Source organism: Balearica regulorum, chromosome 3 (assembly GCF_011004875.1).
Source record: "Balearica regulorum gibbericeps isolate bBalReg1 chromosome 3, bBalReg1.pri, whole genome shotgun sequence".
In the NCBI taxonomy this organism is placed as follows: domain Eukaryota; kingdom Metazoa; phylum Chordata; class Aves; order Gruiformes; family Gruidae; genus Balearica; species Balearica regulorum.
Window position 1 is genome coordinate 52,147,838 of NC_046186.1, and position 21,811 is coordinate 52,169,648.

Genomic DNA, 21,811 nt, shown 5'->3' on the forward strand with positions numbered 1-21,811 from the left:
TTTCTCCTCCCTCCCAATAAAACCCAGATATGAAACTAAACCAAGTAATCCTCACATTCCTTACTGGAATTCATACATCCAGCAAAGGCTGCAGCACCAAGGATTTGCCAAAGAAATTCTGTCGTGTGCTGCTAATTTAAACAAAAGACTTTCAAATACATTTTTTTTCCACAAATTGATTGGATTATTAGTCAGACTTATAAAAATAGCAGTGTTTCAGGTATACTTTTTACCTCTTAAAAGGCCTGTTTATGTTTACAAACCTATTATCTAGATTCGCTTATCTTATCTTACAAGTTTTAGTGTTTCTCTTTTGATAGCAGGAGCCTGGTGTGTCTACACTTCTAACACCACAGAGAGAATATTTGAGCAGTCTGTACAACTCCTCTCTCCTAATGAATACCCGAGAGTTTCAACTCTTAGTAAATAATAAATGAAATTCTGCTTGCAGTACGCTTCTAGACCCCTTAAAAGTTTATCCTAAAATCCTTAAATCTGTGGAATAAAATACTCAGCAATATTCTTCTGTAGACTACACCTATTTCACCTGCTTGAAAAATGAGTTTGTGCTCATGATGTTTCTAGAATTACCATTTGAACCAAGAAGGAAACATCCAATTTCCCAGAGATGGCTTTTCCATTAGCTTTTTATTGCTTGAGAAGACCAAAAATGAAATAACTTCCCACTATCCGGCTCTATTAGTGCAACCTCCAATAATCTTAAGGTGCACAGGATATGGCTACTTTAATGCTCAATACAATAAAAATCTACTGCCCATATGGACTGGGGACAGAAACACAGTGCTGCTTCACTTTTCCAAGAAAAGCTGCAGTAGTAAGAGTTACTGTGACATAAAAGAGGACGTGAACTCTCCAACTGTGGCTAAAGAAAACACTAGAAAGTGCTTGGGAGTGCTCTGAGGAGCATGGTTAGATGGAACACAGCAGATGTGCAAATAGCACAGATCTGGGCAACGCTGCTCTTCCAGAAGATAGGAAGCTTTACTGTAACTAGGCAGCATCCCAACATCCAAAGCTAATCAGCTCTGTAGATTACTTTGGGCAATGTGAAGTCCAGTGAGGACAGTGATGGTTTTAAGCCACTTTATTCTTGCTTTCTTCTGTTGGATTGAGAATTAAGCTCCTTCAATACCCACTGCATGCTTTCAGACCAATGATCAAACTAATACAGACACAAATGCTTAACGTAGCACTCTTAAAACATCAGCTCAGCTGCTGTCCATCTCCAGAAATGCTTTATTTCAAATTCTCTGAGAACCCAGAGCTGTGCCTCTGCTCATGTTCAAAGGTTCCTCAGATGTGGACACGTTAGCCCTTCTCTAGTACAGCTGAGAAGGTAAACTGTGTAGTCCTCTAGAGGGGCTGGATCACGTTGGCACTCAGAGCATGCTCTCAAAAAAAGAGAAGTACAATGGAGACAGCTTGATTTGGGGGTTTTGTTCAGAGGCAGAAATTCTAGCTTCCATGGACAGCCCCAAAGAAAAGCCAGAGGTGAGGGCACAGGGATGGGATATGGGACTTGGGCAGGGCGATTATTCCATACACAGGCATGATAGTGCATTGAAGGGAATGGGAAAGCTGCTGCTAAAGGAAGATAACCTTGGAAGCATAATGCTGTTCTTACTGACTACCATACGAGCTAGTCGTTTCTGTGCAAAAGTAGTAACGTAAAAAATCTGGAAGTCATGTGACTTCATTTAGAAATTAAGGCCTGAAAACCCCCAACAAATCCTCATCCTCAAAACACCCACTAAGCTAGGCTATCAATATCTGTTGGCTTGCTTTGTTTGTTTGGTTTGGTTTTGTTTTTTAAATAAGTTATTATTTGCTTGGTATAAGAGATGCAACTTTGGGCTGTAGTGTTTGCGAGTGGAGCTTTCTGTCTTACAAAGAAACCCACCTGAGCTCATCTGGGCTATGTGCTGAGTACGCATCTCTCTCAACTCCTTATCTACCATCCATGATGGCGGTACATACACGTGTGCTAGCTCACTGATGTGTATTCGGCCCCAGCCGTGGGCAGCGTACCACGCGGTCTCTGGTGCTGGTGGCCCAGCTTCCCCCAGGGATGAGGAGGCTGAACACAGCTCCCCAGGGACTGCAGAGCTGCTTGGAGCCCACACTCAAAGACCTGCCTGGCCAGAGGCAGCAATGTGATGGCTGTCACACTAGACATAAAATGTAAATGCTCTTGATGTGACAAGTGCAGTAGAAAGCAGAAGGGGCAAGTTCAGAGGTGCTTGTTTAGTGCAGCTGAGATTTTTGCCGATCCAAAAGGCAACATGTTAAAACCCCCCAAATTCTATGACTACTGCTAGAGAAATGCAGCCTCCTACTCTTAAACTCCATTTAAAAACCTCAAAACTAAGATGCAAGGGAAATTTGTGAAAGAGGAAAGAAATAGACACTGAAAAAGGTTGACTAAGCAGACTATTTTTTAAACTTTCCCCACTGTAATAGTAGAAAGTAGAACCTAAATGCCCAGAAAGAGTGAAAGTTGCTTATTTCCATTTGCTGCCTTGTGAAAAGAATGGAAAAGCATTAGGGAAGGTTAGGAAAAGCACTAATAAATTAGTTATCATAGGTGCCCATTACATCCATTGACAGAGAAACAGGTTTGGTTGAAGTATGAAGATGAGGACACCTGTCAAAAAGTCAGTCTTGCTTGTGGGAGCTACAGGGTCTGGGGCAAGGCTTGATGATGAACTCTAGCCTCATCTTCATCTCTGCCAGCAAAATCTTTACTGCTCACATTCTGCCACTGCTCCAGCCTCTCTTCCAAAATGGGGCATCAGGACAGGAACTGGTTGAAATCTGGGGGGGACAAAGAATGCCAAGTCCTGTTTCCCACAGTCTGTTCCCCTATATACTGCCTGCCTTCTCCTTCTGTCCTCCTTATTGTGCTTCTCCCTTCTTCTACACAAGCTTAAAACAATGCCTGGTTCTCCAAGGCATGAGGTATGGTGCCCTGCAGGCACGGTTACCACCACAGGACTGGGACATGTGCTATAAATAACCTCTCCAGGTGCTAAGATCTTGTCAAGTAAGAGAGCAATCCCTTTGTTTGACGGCCTCTCCCCACTCCCCCGGCCTGCTACAAGCCATAAGCAGGAACATCAGGACAACATGCCCACAACTATTTCAGAAACTGGGTATTACAGCAGAGTGACAGCTCCGTGACACTCTTTGTTTCAAGGCTGACCCTCTCCAGAGCTTGCAAATCCACATGCCTTGGGTGCCAAAGTGGTTGGCAGTGCCTACAAACCGCATTCTCTCACCTATAGGTTGCCTCCTTGGGTGAGGAGGGCTGAGTCTTGCCTCTCAGGGTGGTTGAAGTCCCATCTTTTCCTCCTCGTGCACGCCATGCCGTGATGACAGGAAAAGCTCTGTGGGTGCATCTGAGCCCTACTCTCTGCCCCAGACAGGGACCTCAAGTCATGAAGCTTTATCCTTCCAGGAGTTCCTTCCTCTCCCCAGCATGAAGCAGGAGATGGATGAACCTTTCTATGTCAGGGGAAAACAGAGTCTTTTCTGATGAGCTCAGGAGGTCTTTGTCACCTTGGGAAGCCCAAGCAAAGACAAAGACCCACATGCAAAGACAGATCCTTCGGAGAAGGCCCCAGTTCCCCTCTGCTGTTGCCTCAGCCCATAAAAGCTTTCCCAGTTAGGGTCTGGGGAATGAGACCTAATTGAAATCTCTAAAGACTTTGGAAATTCAAGTTTAAAATAGAGGCTGCCCTTAGGTAAAACTGACAGAGAGGGGAGTGATGGTGACCATGAGAATGGTTAGGGCCTCCTGGCTGAGCAGGGTGTGAGTCCTGGTGGGGAGGAAGGGCCCTGGCATAGAGCTCGGGCAGTGTGTAACCGAGGCACTACATGGCCATCCAGAAAAACTGCTGACTCTGTGATATCTAACACACAAAAAGTTGCTTCCAGCTACTTGATGTCTTCCTAATGCGAGTAGGGGAGAGCGAGCCAGTGTCTGAGGGCTTTACGTAGTGAGGGATGAAGGGGGAGGACGGTGCTGAAAGAGGAGAGACGCTGATAGTTGTCTTTGATGTGCTCAAACTGCCACATAATAAAACTGTCCACATTTTCAGGACACAGACCATGCCTGAGATTTCTGTCATGGGTCCTACAAGAAGTTATATATTGCAGGCACTTAAACGCACATCCAGTGGCTTCTTTCTCCTTCAGGGAGGGAAAGGAACACTTGGGAAGTGCAGACATCCTCTGCTACTGTGGTCAACACTGTGTTCAGTTACAAACTTGTGAGTTAACACGGGGCTTACACGGTCACTTTTGCCTGAAGTAGCACTTTTCATGTGTGTGTGTCTGTCCTCATGCATGTGATAGGAGAGAAGGCTAGTCACTAAGCACCTCTGCCCCACCAATGTGGAGCTCAGGGGAAAAAATTCACCTTAACTCTGCCCTGGCTGGCGAGAGCCCCTGTGCACCCATTCTGCTGGCAGTGACTAGGAATTTCCTCTTCCTGCAGCACAGCAAGCAGCATTGCCCACCCTCCGGGAGCAACGCCCTATCAGCTAAGTCTTACACATCTCCCTTTTGTCTTGGACCTTTGCACACCGTGCCATGTCTGCATTTAACCCTCAATAAACCCACGGAAATCACGGCTCTCCCATGTCACTGCCAGTAATCCTCATGGCAAGAAGACCTTTGTGCCGGCTACTGACACAGCCAATCCGTGTGGTGGCAACACCTGATTTTCTTTTACAGCATGGGGAAGTGCTGGGCAGAGGGACTCATCCATCCCACGGAAACACGTCATCTCGCTTTCTGCTACTTCATTCTGTTGCCACAGTCACAGCTTTGCTAAGCCGCTCCCTGTTAATCATGCCAAAATTCACTGCTTATCATAAGAAACCTTCCAGCCCCCATATTCTCTTCCCCAAATATCAGCTACTGGCTGCTAGGTGCTTGCAAAGTTGAAATTCCTGGTAAAATTCTGGGAGTTTAGTTTTGCTGAGTCCAGCCTTCTGAAGTGCCTTGAGATACCACAGGATAAACCTTGATGCTGCTCCTTGCACAATTTGATGCATGGATCTGTCTGCTTGATCATGGTACAGATTGGAAAATTGAAATTGCTTTAGGGCACTTTCCATTAAATCAGCTGCAGTGCACACAGCCATACTGGTATTTAGAGATTTTTTTTTTTTAAAAATAAAAAGAATAAAGATGCAGCTAGATGTCCTGTTGTTAGTATCTGTGCTGATAAGAAAATGAAGGGATTAAATTCTTTTCCCTGTAACACACTGCTTTCACCTCATCCCTTTCCTCCTCACCTGAATGCCTACAATCTTCAGGGGGGCAGCAGAATGAAAAGCTCTTTCTGCATAGGCAGATTCAATCACCCCTCCTACAAATCTTAATCCATCGGATACTTGGCAGGGTTTCAACAAAGAGCCATGGGGCCTCCGGTTCCCCCATGCAGAGAATCTGGCCCCGCTGTGACCCTGTCATGAGCTCCGGCCTACACATTACAGAATTATTTTCTTTCCTTTCCATCCATCTCAAAAGCAAGGATTGAAATTTAAGAGTTTATAAAAAAAAAGAGATTTGGTAATACCAGACATGCAGACAGTCGTGAAACTTTGCAGAGAACCAGACTGACAGAATAAACGGAGTAATGCCACTCTGGGAGTTTAACTGTTGCTATCTTAAAGTGAATGCAATACTGTGGAGAGCTATTTACTCCACATATAAAATTACATAGTAATTTTACATTGCTTTCATGATTTGGTTAGAAAGTATATTAATTGAATTGAGAACAATTAAAAAAATTAGAAACTAGTATGTTGGATTTTCTGTTCTCCTGTCATTTTTATCATGACCATCACACAGCAGCTTTCAGAGTCAGGACCATTTTCAAGCACACACAGAACTTACGCATGATAACCATCCTCCTTTGAGCCCAGTGAAAGTAAATAAACATTCCAGTTTAAGCGTATGGCTCGTTCCCACTCCTTTCCCCAGGAGAAGCAGGGCTCAGACTGTTTTCTTACCTGGGTATGGCACTCTCCCTTTTGTTACCAGCTCTGTCAGTAGGATCCCAAAAGACCACACATCCGACTTTATTGTGAACCTCCCATACAATGCTGCTTCTGGCGCGGTCCATTTAATGGGAAACTTTGCACCTAACGAAAGAATAAATGAGTCCTATTCAGAACAGAGACAGAATCAAAGTACCGATTCGCAGGTGACTGTTGTGTTCTGCAACGCAGGCAGGTGGGCAGAGCTGCAGGCAAGTGTTAGCAAACAGCTCCATGGAGTACGGTCAGAGGACAGGCGGGTGGGATGTGTAGGGCAGAAGGAAAGACTTAGCAGGGACGGGATGGGCGTGTCACAAATCCCAAGAGAAGGCTAAGACATTTTAATTCAGGTTTGAAGTTTTATAAAAGAAAATAAAAAAGTTAAAAAAACCCCAATAAACCCAATATAATAGAAATTCTTTCTCCCAAAATGTTTTAAATTAACATTTCCCTGCGATATTTGCAAGTCAAACACAGTTAGCATGTATGAATAGAAGTAAGATTTATTGGAAATGTACCTCCCAGTTTGCTCAAGCTGAGCAAAATGCGAAACAAACAAACATGGTAAAAAAATAAATTAATATCAAACCTAACATTTCATTAGAAACATGCAAGGACTTAAAAATAATACTGTCATTTGAGTAGCTTGGAGTGCAATGATGTCAAGGCACAACTTTGGCCTGTGATTTATAACTTGACAGTGTACTTTAAGCTCCTGGCACTGAAAAGCCTGTAGTGCCTTAAATACGTGCAGTTCTAATGTGCTCATCCATCATCAGAGCTTGCAGGAGCCAGTTGTGGTAAGGATAGTAAGATAACAAGCCTTTAAACACTGATTTATTTGCTTTTCCAATCATTTACTGTTTTCTTAGGGAAAATATTTTCAGTATGACTTTAAAGAAAAGTCTTGTGGTAATAATTAACTCATAGTATGTACGAAAAAATATGCAGACATTTCCCTGGTGCCCTGTATTAACGTACAGGCAAAAGAGTTGCATTGCTTATTGCTGATCCCTAGTGACAAACACTCTTGAATTTGGAAACAGACTGACTTTGACTTCTCACCACCCTCTCATAAAAGTTCCCTTAGCTTTCAGAAGGAGTGTGGAAAGTGTAACAACATGGACAAATCACTCTCGGGGAGTGAAGTTATGGTGCTGTTTGCAGTTCCCTGCCGGCACTGTTCTGCCATCACATCCAGTGCTCGATGGCCCGCATCTTCTGCTACACGCCGCAACCTGACTTGACTCAAGAGTACAAAGTAAACACGGTAATTCTTATCTCCTTACTTAGTAAAACATCAGGTGTGCTAAAATTTTACTTAGAAACAAATACGTTTTTCTAGGGAAAATTGCAGTTGCTCAAGTAAGTCCTCCTCAATTAAAAGACACAAGACAAAGTTTCAAATCCCTAATGCCTGAAGTCAAGAACTTTAGTTAAGCATCAACACATCAGTGGTTAGAATTGCAAAGGTGTCAGAGGATTTTTGGATGTCTATTCACTTTCAAAACAGGCTGCCTCTTCTGTAGTTTCATTAGTTCATATGCAGGCAGGAGCTAAAATTTGGGTGCTCGGCTTTGGTCTCAGTCTCCCTAACTTACACTTCTTCATGGGACCAATCTTAGTTTCTAAGACTCAAAATTTAGAGAACTCCATCTTCTCCTAAAAACCACCTAGGCCCTGATGTTCGAGATCTCTGTGGCCGCAGCCTGCCATCACTTGAGCCTCTGTTCTGGAAGCTGGGCCGGCTTCAGCAGCACCAGCAGCCACGTAGGGTTGGCAACGGGCTCCCCCAGCCACCAGCAGATCCTGGGGCTACACACCCCTTGCTGATCCCTGGAAAAACTGCAAGCTGTGTATATCCGGTGGTCAGGTTCCCTAGGCCTACGGTGCGTGGCTTTAGATGGACTTCTGCAGGCATGCCATGGATATGAGGGCTAACGTCCCTCTGCTCTCTCATACGTGCCGCTGAGATGGTACACACACACACCGTGCCAGCTGAACAAACAGCTCCAGGCTGGCCAGCAGCCTGAAGGCTTGGACGTTGGCTGGTGATGCGTGAGACAGCCAAGCATGAGGGTTTGCTTGTTCATGTGTTGCACACATTTTATTCAACATATTATTTTTTCTCTTCAATCAGCTGTGTTTTTCTGAGAAGCTGAGCCAAACCTGGACTAATTTCCTTGTGCTTCATACTCAGATCCAAAGGTAGCAACCACCTACAACTCATCTTTGGAGGAAAGAAATCTCTTCTGATTCCTTTGTGGCCAACTCCCACGGTATTTTTGCCTTCCTCATCTACTGCTGGTGTGGCACTGGGAAGTGAGTGTGTGGTGTGTCGAGGGACCATGGGCAGATGAGAAACAAAGTAAGTAGGTGAGAAGGGGGGACAATTCCAGCACATCCCTTTTCCTGAGACCTAGAGCAGTACAAACCCCACTGGACTGTGATGTGCACTGCTGGAGAAGACAAACGGTCTGTGCTGGGGATTTTCCAATGACAGGATAGCTACTCATTGCGTTTCTATGTTGCCCCTGCTGTGGATGATTTGCTGGCTAAAACAGTTAATACAAAAATCACATGTTCTGCATTTTTTGCAGTATTTCCTGAACTTCGGTTTGAAATGATAAATGGGGAAGAGGGAAAGGCAAGGTTGGCAGAGGTCACTACCAGAGCCCTGCCTCATGGTTTTCTGGCCCTGCAACGCATGCTGAAGGTTAGATGGTCCAAGAGAGCCCACAACCTGGCAGAGCCACCAGTAAGGGGAGAGCAGAGACCAGTGAGGACGTACCAGGCTGGCCACCTGCACAGCTGCAGGTCATCGCATGCACTGCTGTAACACAAAGAGATCACACACAGCTTGTGTGAATGGGTGTGCGTGTGTGCGTGCGTGCGTGTGTGTGTCTGACAGGGATCCCCCAAGGTGCTGCCTTCCATCTAATGTCTGGCACGGGAGACACAAAAAATGATTGTGAAAAAATGATGTGTGAAAACACAAAAACACCCAAACGTGCTGAGCACTGCTACAAAGCCTCCCGATTGCTACCGCTATATGAAGTGTTCGCACAGGCCAGACGCTGTGCGCGGCTCCTGACTGACACACAGTCTCTGCACTTACTCTCTTCCCAGCACACCGATTAAACCCCCCCCCCCCCCCCGCTTCTGCCCAGGCCTCAGCAGCTTATTAAACAAGCTGACTTTGTGCTGCAAACAAATTACAGCATCAGATCATCAGATAAAATGCATATTACTGACAAGCATGTTAATAAATCTGATAAGCCAAACTACCCCAGCTGACAATGTAGCCTATCTCCTACTTTGAAGGCAGATTTTACATCAGAGGGGAAATTCTCTTTTTTTTTTTTTTTTCTGGAACTGTTTTTATTACAAACTAGCAGGTCAGTAGCTCCATGCGTACAAACCAACCGCACACCATATTCATTAGGTCAGGATAACCTGTCTTTGCCCCAAAGCGAGGTACTAATCTGCATCTTCTATCTCTGTCCCTTTTTTGACACATTTCAGCCTGGAGAAAGCCTTTTTTGGGTTTCTGCACTGCTCACAACCACATCAAGCCAAAGCTGCTCAGACAATTTACTGTTAGGGCAGCCGGCCCTGCCTCTGCCTCCTACCTCTGAGGATTTTTGTGAGGCTCAGCCCTGTTCTTGGGACCTCTGCCCAGCTCTGCCCAGGCATTCACACAGGTTATCTCCCAGGAGGATTTCCTTGGGAAAAATCAATCCGTGGCCCTGCTTTAATTCTGCCTCAGCTATAAGCAGGTCGCGTGATGAGAAGGAGCGGAGGGGGCTGGGATAATTGAGTGACCTTGACATACAACTCTCAGCACGATTTCTTCTGAGGCGAGCGAAAATCCCTCAGAGCTTTGTTTTTTTGAGATCTAAATCTCGACGAAGCAGAAACCTCTGAAATTCATGCCCCAGAGCCACTGTCAGCTTGATAATGATCCTGTTTCCGGAAATGCTACAAAGCTGCTGCTACCTCTTGTACCTTAAAACCAAACCAAATACAGCACCCCAATTCTAAGACCCAAAAACCAGGGGAACTCTTGGGTTAGCAACAAGAGAACATAGTGCAGTGCCAAATTGCTCCTGAGGCTGGAAGAGGAAAGCTGCAAAAGGTAAAAACGAAGTGCTGAAGCAAGCATGTAACAGGAAACGAGTCAGCCCTAGTAGGCGATGATGAGTGCCGTGTGGGAGGGACTGCGCAATTACATTTTTTGTGCTGTGAGAACGAACACGAAATTACAAGGCTGGCAAAAAATCAGCGATCAGAAGCAGGCTCCGTAGGCTGACCCCTCCCCGGGAAGCGGGGGACAAGGGGCAGAACTGCGGATGTAAACACCCCCCTCGCCCTCTGCCTGCACGCCCCCCTTCCCCTCGCCCTTCCTCTTGACCCGGCCGTGCTCCTTCTCGCAGAGCAGATGGCATCTCTGTAGGATCACATCAGCGATCCCCTCTGGGACCTGGGGGGGGGCTGACTGTTGAGAAGCATAAGTCCTTCCTCCTGCACGCTCCACGGCTGGCCCGGGGAATGGCAGGTGAAGAGCAAGAACAAGCCCTGGACATCACAGGCCACAGTATGGTCAGTCATGAACAAGAGAGATCTGATTAGCTGATGAGCTGACAGCCAAGTCTCTACCAAATGACTGCAGAGAGCCTGGAAGGTGGAAAAAATCCCTGCTCATTTCTAGGAAATCAAAATAAGAAGCATCGCTTGTTTTTCAGCAGGTCAGGAAGGAGATATTTCTAAGTGCTAAGGAGGCAAAAATGATCTGAGAGTTTACAAACACATACTAGAGCTCCCAAAATAGCTCTGACTTGTCTGGAAGGCATCAGAAAGATCCTTATTTTTTCATGTGTGCTTGGAGCAGCACTGCTGCAAGTGCTGCCAGTGTATGCAGTAGAAACATGGCCTGGAAAATAACTCTGCTCTTTTTTTTTTTATTAAGGCAATTTTAAATTTGTATCAGCTGCTTCTGCTTAGAATAGTAACAACTCTTACCCAGCAACTCTGTGGAGCACTCGGCACTCTCCACAAAAATGCCATGTGCTTGGCCAAAACTCCGCGTAGCTGCGAACCAGATCAGTGTAAAGGTAGCAGAACTGCACGGGAAATCCTGTGTTGGAGCTGATGGGAAGTTTCTCTCTGTCCTGTAGGACACCAGGAGTTCTCAGTCTCGCCTTACAGGACTGACACAACCATCATCACCGATGAAAGGAAACAAGACTGAGTGCCTGACACTGTGTGCGTGGGGAAGATGTTGCAACAGCAACAGCCAAAAGGAGCAAGCCCCAATGGTGCAGGCTGCAACACAGTCCACCAGTGTAGCCTTTAAAATGGGCGTCACTTTAACAGGCATGTTTTTCCCCGTTGATTACTCACTTCCTCTAAAAGCAAGAGAAGCCAAATGCTCATTACAAGCCAAGAACTTTTTTTGTATTATTTAATGGCAGTGTATAGCTGCTAGTCACACACTTTAAATCACTAGTGGCATGACCATCTCTTTCCTTCCTGACGATTGCTGAGAAAAGGCAGTGCAGACAACGAACTGCTTTTTATTTACCTCTCATAAATCAGGAGCAGTCAGACCTCCTTTGTTCAAACCAAAAAGAAAATAAGCTGGTCAGTAAAACGTTACCACCAGGCTGAGTAATACCCATACAGGTTCAGGAATGCTGCACTCTAGCCCGCTGGGGCTCAAAGCATCCCCATCTGTTTCCTTTCAAAATATTTAATTGGAGACAAAGTGACAGTGGGGGAAGGGAAAAGGAGATCATGCAAGGCTGGAGAAAACCATCTCTTCCCCACACCGACAACGAGCTCTGTACTAACACACTTAAGCCAAGAGAAGGACGACTGCTGAGGCAAGAGTGACCAGAAACTTCAGATTTTGTAAGGGAAAAACATTTCCTTTCTCCCACAGGAGCTGCCAGTCTGGAGCTCTCCCCGTCCCCCTCCCCTCTGCTGGCCAGGCTCTCCTTCTGTGTCAAAATTCCCACTGAAGCAGTAGTCAGCTAGATAAACAGAGCAGTCCCCAGATGCATCCCCTTGGAGGCTGAAGTAATAGGTCATGGGAAACAAGCAGAGGCAACCATTTCCTTCTGATACTGTGGTCTCCACCAAGCAATGCTCAAACTGAAGTTTAACTAAACAAACCAGGACTGAATCCCACTTAAAGAAAAACTCCAGTGGCACATTAGAAACCATGCTTCTCCCTCAATAAATTGAAGGTCCTAGGCTCATTCTGGCTGCCCAAGTGGCTTGGAAGTCAGGTTACTTGCAATGAAATGTAAATGGAGAGGGTGCTGCTTAGTCAAAAATGCGCCCCTTCCTAGAAGAAGCTACTGCTTAAGAAAGGGCCAAAAAAACATGCGTGAAAGTAGGAAAACCTTTCTACAGGATGCGTGTGATTACAGCTCTTTGTGTCTCTCTGTTAAGGAATTCTGTATCTCTGAAGGACTTAAGCCTGACCCTGAGGTCAGGGGAAGGAAGTATTGTCCATTGCCCTGAAGTATAGAAAGGATGGGTGACTTCTCCATACTTGCACCATGAGATGAAGCCAAGCAAACATGATTCAGATCTCCAGATCATCAGTGATGCAGGTTAAAAGCCAAACTACTTCTCCCTTCCCAGCTGCTTTTCCCACAATACAAGTGATTTCTGCTGTGGAGGAAGGGCAGGAGATGATACCCATGGCTACGCTCCCTCTCCCTGCCAGTCATGGTGTTACGCTTTTCTCAGCTCAAATTTTTCCCACCCAAAGTCCAATGACTTTTATTGTCTTAAAAAAATATAAGCTTCTCCTCAATATCGGTCAGTCAGGTTTTCATGGCTTTCTAACACATGAAGAGGGCAAAACTATTCTGAGAGATTTAAACCAGAAAGCAAACAGGTCATCAAAGGATTTCCTAGGGATCAGGAGCCTGAAGAGATGTGGCCAGAAGTAGGTCATATACTTGTCTATTAAACCAAATAATTAGTCATGTCAAAATATACATTGGGTGGGTTCCAAAGAGAACAAAAGACCTGGCGGTAAAACAGACAGAAATGGAGATAATATAAGACACTGTTTCAAAGCCATTTTGCAGACTGGATCTGGCTGCCTTGTTCAAGGAAAACTCTTCTCATTTTACACAGGGGAAGGGCAAGAAGGCAGCTTTCTGCCTACCACAGCCTGCAGACACTCTTGTTACTCTGGAGAGAATGACATGAGGCTATTTTTTCTAGCAAGGAGCAATTCCTACCCTCAGGCTGAAATCAATAGTGGTTAACTCTCTGCATTAGTACCACCACGGGTTCTTCAAGGCCACCCCCTCCCTGCCCCAAATAACCAGGCCTCGCTGTCCAAATGTGAAGAAGGCAACTTTTAGGGTGGATGCAGCCTGTGGTCCACATTCCTGTGACTAGGTACCGCTGACAGCAGTTCAGAGAGGTGTGAACGGCATGAGAGCTGCTGCTCCCAGGCCAAGACAAGGCATGCTGGAAACTCTCTGGCTCCTTCTGTCAACGCTTCAAAATTACAGAAGGAGGTTAGCTCTTTCCCAAGAATTAATGGCAAAATCCATGCTGAAACATGAACTTCTGGTCAAGAGAAAAAACTCACAATGGGAAGGGGTAAATGCAGGTTATGAAGTACTTAACCGACCAGTGCTTTTTGATGATACGCAACAGGGTTTAACGGGACACTCCTTGGCTTTGGCACTGAAATGGATGGAGTGGTATTTACCGACAGATATTGAGCAAGCACTACCAATGCACTGCCAACAGAAAGAGAACAGAACTGTAGCTCTGCAAACTTGGACCAACATCTGACAACTAAGCATGACTTGTAAAGAATGACTAACTACAAAAGAGCCTGTGTCATGGCTCAGTCTGAACACACACATGCTTTTTAAAAAAAGCTACAATACTCTTTGATACATTTTTATAGTCTATCAATGGTCTGCGGTGCCCAGCGCTCTGTGTGGCACTGTAAAACGGCTTTCCTGTTAAAGTAACTTTTTAAGTTCCCAAAGAACTTAATAGTTCTCAGAGAGACAGATCCATTGCATAGAGACACAATTCTTCCACCCGTTTGAAATAAAATAAGAATAGCGCAGCAGTGCTGATGGTGGTTAGTAAATACCAGAAGGCACACTACGAAAGAAATAGCTTACCCCATTCGGGCTTTCAAGGCTGGTAAGTAAAGTATACTCTTTGTTATGGCACCATGAGGATCCTGTCTTTGCTGTCCCTTCACCCGCCTGTGCTCCCACTCATCATCTTTGTTTCATTGTTGTCAGTTTTTAAAGGGAAGACAACTAACTAAGACTTCTCTTTAGGACATGCAATCAGCAGTGAAGTTCTGGGCCAGTAGGTCACATGAGTTCAGGATTTACTGAAAGCAACTCCAAAGCATATGAGAGCTTTTGAAAGCCATGTTCCACTCTTCCCCTGTCACAAGAATGACGCTCAGTGCCACGCCTGCTGCCGTATCTACCTTGTCTGGCTGTATATTCATTGTCTTCAATCAGTCTTGCCAATCCAAAGTCGGCAATCTTGCATATTAGGCCATTCCCCACCAGAATGTTCGCAGACCGCAGATCTCTGTGTATGTAATTCATTCGCTCGATGTACGCCATTCCTGCAGCCACCTGCGAGAAGCACGAAGCACAACCAGTGCATTTTAAAATGAAGTCGCACATACATGGGCTATAAAACATATATACCTAAGTGCTCAATACTCTGAAGACAGACCTGGGCTGCCATGTCCACCAAATTCGGTAACTTCAAAGCTCTTCCTTCTCCATCTTTTAAGAAATCTAGCAAACTCCCTGCAAATGCAAAGTTGACACAACAGAGAGATGTTAGGGAAACAATGGCTATTCATCAGGACGGAGGTGCAGCAATATGTGCAATATTAAAGACAGCAATGTTTCGAGTTCGAGTGGACAGTTTCAAAAACCCCAGAATATCTTAGAATTCTCCTATTATACTTGTTTCACTCTGCTTTAAGGTTGGCTTACAGAAGAATATGTCACTAGTCCAAAGAGAGCTGCAGGGAAAAGAAACAACATTGTTCTTAATTTTCCTGACCGTTACTGAGAAAACTGATCTTTCTTAACTTTTCCAGTGCTCTTTGAAACTACATACCTGCTGCTCTCTAAAGGCCTCAGCTAGCAGCAAAGCATCAGCTCGGTTCCAAGCCACACAAGCTATGGAAAAAGTCAGATCCCAGCTCAACCTGGTCCAAAAGAGAGGTCAGCCTGGAGCCTGGTAAGCCCAAAGGGGCTAGCATTAACAAAGGCTAATTTTCTTTAGAAATTAGTAGTGCTTCTTCTCTAGGTAACCCATAACTAAATGTAGCATGAACCATTAATTTTAGAAGACCACTATGCAAAACTAGAGAAGACAAAGCAGAGATCACATGAAAGCAATTTTAGCAAAAGCAATAAGGACATAGCTCCCCCGTGCAAGGGAAAGAAGGGAGGTTCCCTGTAGCTTTTTAAAAAAGCCTAGGATGCTACAGCTCCCTTCCCAATCTTGCATTCAAACAGAGAAGAGTGGCAGTCTCCTTTAAATAAGGTCAGTGAATTGGTTTAATAAATAAGGGGAAAAGACAGATGATTAGGTGTTTCTCCCTTGATAAATTGTCAGCCTCAAGCTCAGATCCAAAGATGTAAAATGTTACAGTAAAAACTAGTAAAGTAAGCCAAAATAAACCACGTACTTCAGAAGGATTTTGAGAAGTCTTTTTTTTAAAGGAGAAAAAGCACATGCTTGTCACTGAGACATATGATTAAAGTGTGAGTTAGTCAGGGCTTGGATGCCTCTGATGAGGGAGGTAGGCAGGCACCTGCCAGGAAAATAAAAATCAACTCCAAATAGACTGAAAAAATGCACTTAAAATTTCAGAGTGTATCCTCCAACGTACAATGAAACTTCCCTGTGAGAACTTATGTTTCCTATTTGGTTCATTTGCTTTTCCAAAACAAACAGATTTTTTGCTCTGCTCTCAGCACCCCTGCTGGAGACCTGATGGAGTGAAAAGTTTTCCTTTTCTCATTTTGCTACATCATTATCAGTTAAGTAGCTTAAAGAAAAAGAGAAGGGAAAAGGGGAAAGGGAAGGGGAAAGAGGAGGGAAAGAATCATATGTGCAAATCACACATTAAAATAATAAATGAGGCAGACTGAAAATTAAGCTGTGATCTGAGATCGAGGTGCATGTGACAGAACTCAGATAAAAGAAGAAAAAAAATCTTAGGTCAACAAGTGAACACTGAAAGAAGATGCCATATGAACTCTCTGATGCCAGGAAAAGCTAGGATCTTGGGAAGCAGCATGTAGTATCATTCAAACCTAGAAAATGCAAATCTCCACTTCTAAGGGAAGTTTAGGTTTTGGACCCAGTTCAGAGCTAAATTTATAATTCTTCTGAAGCCAGAGGTGAATTTAGTTTCCTGTTCCCTCTCTCCTTCCTCACACGCTGTTCATGCATCACAGTGCACCTCTCTCTCTATCACCAAGGAGCAGTCTCCTAGCCTGGAGAAGAGGAGCCTGAGGGGACATCTGATCGCTCTCTACAACTACCTGAAAGGAGGTTGTAGCCAGGTGGGTGTTGGTCTCTTCTCCCAAGTAACAAGTGATAGGACAAGAGGAAATGGCCTCAAATTGCGCCAGGGGAGGTTTAGATTAGATATTAGGAACAATTTCTTCACCGAAAGGTTTGTCAAGCATTGGACTAGGCTGCCCAGGGAAGTGGTGGAGTCACCATCCCTGGAGGTATTAAAAGATGTGTAGATGTTGTGCTTAGGGACATGGTTTAGTGGTGGGCTTGGCAGTGCTAGGTTAACGGTTGGACTTGATGACCTTAAAGATCTTTTCCAACCTACACTATTCTATGATTCTTTGATCAACAAAGAAAAAATATCGTTATCAAGGGCAGCAGCTCTGCCTTCACCTTTGCTCATGTACTCCGTGACAATATAGATAGGTTCTTCAGATACCACAGCATAAAGTTGGACCAATTTGTCATGTTTTAGCTTCTTCATGATTTGGGCTTCCTCTAAGAAGGATTCTGGAGACATAGTGCCAGGCTTCAGGGTCTTGATAGCCACTTTAGTATTTCCGTTCCACGTACCTACAAGCACAGATACTCAGATTAAACATCTTCTGCTCCTTTGTCTGCCTGATGCCCAATGTAACCAGGGAATAAAATAGCAAGGACACTTAATATAATTTTTTTTTTTTAACATGAGGTTTCCCATGTTGCCTTACCATTATATTCCTCCCACACCTCCCTCACAGTTTAGTCTTTTTCTATTATACTGAAAAAATAATACTCCCATTGGCACTGGGCCACAATCACCATTGTCCTACTCAGACAATGCTTCCACTGATGTCCACGGAAACCTTCTCTGAGTAAGAGATGTGGGACTGCTGAAACCCATCTTCATGTATTCCCTTGCTAACAAGTAATTGCTACAGACAACAACACAGCTCTAGACACAGATGTGGATAACAAAACTGGTTAAACCCAGAATTTTCCATTTGCAAGACATTTTAACATTTTGGTTTTGTTCTGAGTCAGAGGAAAAAAAATATACTAAGAAAAATTCCCAAGATACAAATTCTGAATCGATTTCATTTTAGAAACACGGATGTGTTTCCAAACCCAAATGTGTCTTTTTCCTTCCCCAACTCATCCTCAGAAGCCCAGCAGCTGCTGATTGAAAACGTGGTTCCTGTCCACTTCGCTTTGTTCTTTACTTGTGGTCAGCACTGAAATGCACAAGTTGCATCATTTTTCAGCCATCATCTACCAAGCCTTCTGTAACACCTGAAAGCTTGCACAAGGACCTGGAGAGAGCTGGGGAAGGCTGACTCAGGGCATCCCTTCTTGCACGGAGAAGAAGGAGAACTGGAAAGGAAAAAAACCCCAAACATCTACTTATGTTAACGGTTTTTTTTTGGGGAATGAGGGACTGGGAAAGGGAAAGGAAGGAAAATTAAAATGGGTAGAAATATCACTTTCTGAGTCCCTTCTGGTTGTCCCTTGCCCAGACTTTGCCAGAACCCTGCTCCAGAGCCAGGGCTGAAATGGCTTTGAAAGGGACCTGTGATCTGTTGCTAGGGAGCTGCTGTGTGACAAGGCAGAATAATACTAAATGGCTTCAGGATTTAATCACACTGGCTAAAAATTACTCCTCTGCACTTAAGCGTGAGGATAGCAGAAGGCCTACAAAGCACATGAAGACTCAGATTCAGATCTAGTTTCTATAAACTAAGATCTCATCAAAAAAGGTAACGTGTAAAATAAGCCCGGTTTGTCTTTGTTAAAAGCACGTTAACAGTTACCAGGGCTCAGCTGCTGCATGGGAACTAGTTAAGCCAAAATAACTTCATCATGAGCTTTTGCAACCTGCCAGAGCATAAAATGAGCTGGATTGTTTCTTGTGGATGTGGTCAGGTCCCAGGTGCCACCTGGCCTAGCCAAGGACAGGGCAGGAGCGGTGGGGCAGCCACTGCCCGTGTTGTCCCTCATGCACAGGGCAATCCCCGCAGCAACACACGATGCTGTTGGAGTGGGCCTTGGGGCACACATTAGCCAAAAGTGTGCAGTGCAAGTTTGGTTTTCATTATGCCTTGATTTTCTTCTGCCAGCTCAGCGCCAGGTGCTGTCACCTCTACCAGTAGTGGACTAATGATGTCTTGAGTTACTACCACCACTACCCCAGCATGCTTGAGGAGGACTCTTGATGTCTTAGTTTCACTCAGTCCTTCAAATCAGAGCTGAAGCAGGACTTTTGCTTCCCGCATAAACTGGGAAGGATGTGGTTTTGCCTCCTAATCTCAAGCAAGGTGGCCAAAATCTTGTCTGATGGGTGAAAAGGAGAGTGTTTTCTCTGGAGCTACCAAGGCTCCAGACCGGAGAGTGCCATCAGTCACAGCCACTTTGCAGAGGTACCGCAAATTGCATCAACCAGGAATGAAAACCTCGTTTCACAGGTGCCAGGGTTTCTGTCACTGGCATTAATAAACTAGGATTTTACCTGGTGTGTTAGCAGGATTAACTGTGTATCATCTGTTTGCACTGCCCTAATAAAAATCTCAGGACTCGTTCTATTACCATGAAGTGTTTTCAGCAGTTCTATTTTTTAAATACTTCTGCGATTTCTCCAGTTAAAAAAGGAAAATCAAACAAAAATGTTAACTTATCCTCTCAGCCCAGATTTCAGTTTAAATTGTTAAATTTTCTTGTTGTGGTTTGGTGTGTTTCTCTCTAATAGAAAATTAGCATAGACTTCCCTCTGAATTCCTCCCATATGTAGTTTGTTACTACTTAATGCATTTTTTATTAATTTTTACTGTGTTAATCTATTCCAATTTGGTAATGCTTCAGGGCTGTTAACATTATTACTATACATTAATTTAAGAAACATAATGTCATAATTGTAATAATAATTTGTGCATTTCTGACAGACATTTGGTACTGGTAGTTGGCACTTTATTTCTCATAGCTGATTTTTTTTTTTCTTTTTAAATTGCATTTGCTCCTTTAACTTATTGTATATCAGTTTAAGATCTACAGCACACAAAGCTGACTAAGTAGTACCATCAACCTGAAACTCTCCCATGCACTCAAGATGCAGAACAAGAAGGTGAAACTGCAGTTATCTGGGGATGCTAACAGAAAACACAGGTAGCTTTCTTTGCAACAGATCAACCATAATTCTGTGAAATTCTAGAAATTTATATATTTCTAGTCTATAAATTCTAGAAATTTCACAGACTTGCTGCCATGCTCCTTGCTGTAGTCTTGCAATGGAAAACAGCTGCAAGAATCCAGGAGAGCTCACTGGTTATTTTGGTCGTACATACTTTTGTGGCACTGCAGCAAAAAGAGCAGCCAAACTGCTCCACCAAATTTTTCTGAAGGAACAACAAATAGTGATTCTTTGTTTGAATTGGTCATTTTAAAGAGGCTACACAGAATTCAATTTGGCACAAAAATTGAGCCCACTTCTCATTAAATGGCCACTATATTGTGTTTCAATGCTATGGCCATACTAAGATTTATGTATATTTTAAATTGCTATTGTTTTATAGAAGTTAGAAGAATGAGGCCCATGGAGCCGGGGAAGGGCGGTAAGTAAAGCTGGCAAGTGTGTAGAAAACAATGTCAGTGGATTTGGAAAATGTCAGTATTTCTGCACTTCAAAGTGTGGGTTTGGCTGGGCTGGGCAAGTCTTGCCTCTATTGTCCCTGGTCTCTATATTGAGTTACGGGGTTCTGCTGCAGATACAAATTTCAAAACAGACTTTAAGAAGTGGATGCATGGGAAAGCTAGCTTGACAATATCAGCTTGCTGATACTTGCCATTATTTTTAAACAGGGAGAGCAGACGGAAGAATTTTCAGGGTCTGATCCCATCAGTGCTAAAACATATGAGGAAAAAAAAATGTCTACTTACCAGATTAATTTCTGGTTAGCCATTCTGCCTTACAAGTTTAGCATCATTCCTATTTTAATACCTAGCAATTGTGCAGTCACCCAAATAAACCCAACGCAATTAATGAAGTTGAATGCCCTAACCTCTCATACCAGTGTGTGCAAGTGAAAGGAAGTTTCCCTATGGGTTACTGTCTTTAGGTCTGACTGGTTTAGGTGATACAGACTAACATTTCATACTATTCTGTTCTTTTAGCTTTAAGATCTCTACTTGAAATGTTTACTTCTGCCAAGAGGGCCTTAAAAGATGCATCCAAAGCAAAATATATTCTCTGCCTTACCACGCCACACTTCAGCGAAACACCCCTGACCAAGCTTCTGTTCCAGAAACAATGAATCACGTGCAACTTCCCATGCATCTTTAGCCAATCCAACAGTTTGTGGGGTATTATTCGTAGCAATCACAGTTAAGTTAAAACACAAACCATCAGCTTTCTCTATAGAAGAGGAAATTAATAAAAAAAACACACTTATAATCTGAAATTATGCATGCATTGAGAAAGATGGAAGGTGACTTTTCTGTCAGTGCTGCATTAAAGTTCATTTGCAAACACTGATTTTTTGGATACTGAAGGCAAGGACTTTTTTGTTAGCTTGCAGAAAAGGGCTCCTTGGTATAATTAATAGATTACTATGCGAACCTTGATTTATTATTAAGACAGTGGTAATTTGTCAAAATCAAAACCTTCCAAGGAAACACAGAATTTCAGTTTTCTTTTGCCATCAATTACAGTGAAAGTTGAAGATTAAAGAATTTCAAAGTCAAAGACATAATTCCAAAGACATTTTCCCTAACAGTTGGAGCTTTGCTCTTTTTTTTTCTCTTGTGGGTCACAGTGTCCTACATTTCCACCTTCCATCTTGTAATCCCCACACAGAGAGCTATTTTAGAATAATTATTTTGCTCCATACCCATCCATACTTCCCCAAACTGCCCATTTCCCAGTCTCTTGATCAACTGTAGGGATTCTCGTGGAATTTCCCAGACATCTTTGGTTTTGACAGACAGATCAGTAAGCCTTGGCATTCCTTTATGACAGGGGACTACTAAGCGGCAGCAAAGACCTGCAGCTCTCTCTGATGGAGCCAGAAGTGAAGCCAACAGCAAAGGAGAGGAAAGAAAAAAAGTGTGACATGAAACAAAAAACAGTAAGCATAAAAACAATGCTACTCACAACAGCTGTTAGTTGCATACCACAAAGCATCCTGGAAGATTAGAAATTGAAC

The 21,811-nt window shown here is 43.8% G+C and overlaps 1 protein-coding gene and 1 long non-coding RNA gene across 9 annotated transcripts in view; one reads left to right on the forward strand and one right to left on the reverse strand.

The window, feature by feature from the left end:
* Positions 1–21,811, forward strand: part of LOC142600977 (uncharacterized) — a 523,379-nt gene that overhangs the window by 470,487 nt on the left and 31,081 nt on the right. The gene's annotated exons all lie outside the window — the stretch shown is intronic.
* FYN (FYN proto-oncogene, Src family tyrosine kinase) overlaps positions 1–21,811 on the reverse strand; it is a 138,304-nt gene that overhangs the window by 4,196 nt on the left and 112,297 nt on the right. For 6 of the 8 annotated variants that reach the window (XM_075747919.1, XM_075747917.1, XM_075747914.1 and 3 more), the window contains 5 exons: positions 21,497–21,661; positions 17,034–17,213; positions 14,829–14,905; positions 14,572–14,725; positions 6,045–6,176 (listed from right to left, as the gene is read on the reverse strand). In XM_075747919.1, coding sequence (XP_075604034.1) covers positions 6,045–6,176; positions 14,572–14,725; positions 14,829–14,905; positions 17,034–17,213; positions 21,497–21,661 — 708 coding nt within the window. Of the gene's footprint in view, positions 1–6,044; positions 6,177–14,571; positions 14,726–14,828; positions 14,906–17,033; positions 17,214–20,865; positions 21,022–21,496; positions 21,662–21,811 lie in introns of all 8 variants that reach the window. The other 2 variants (XM_075747920.1, XM_075747921.1) reach the window with 2 other exon arrangements.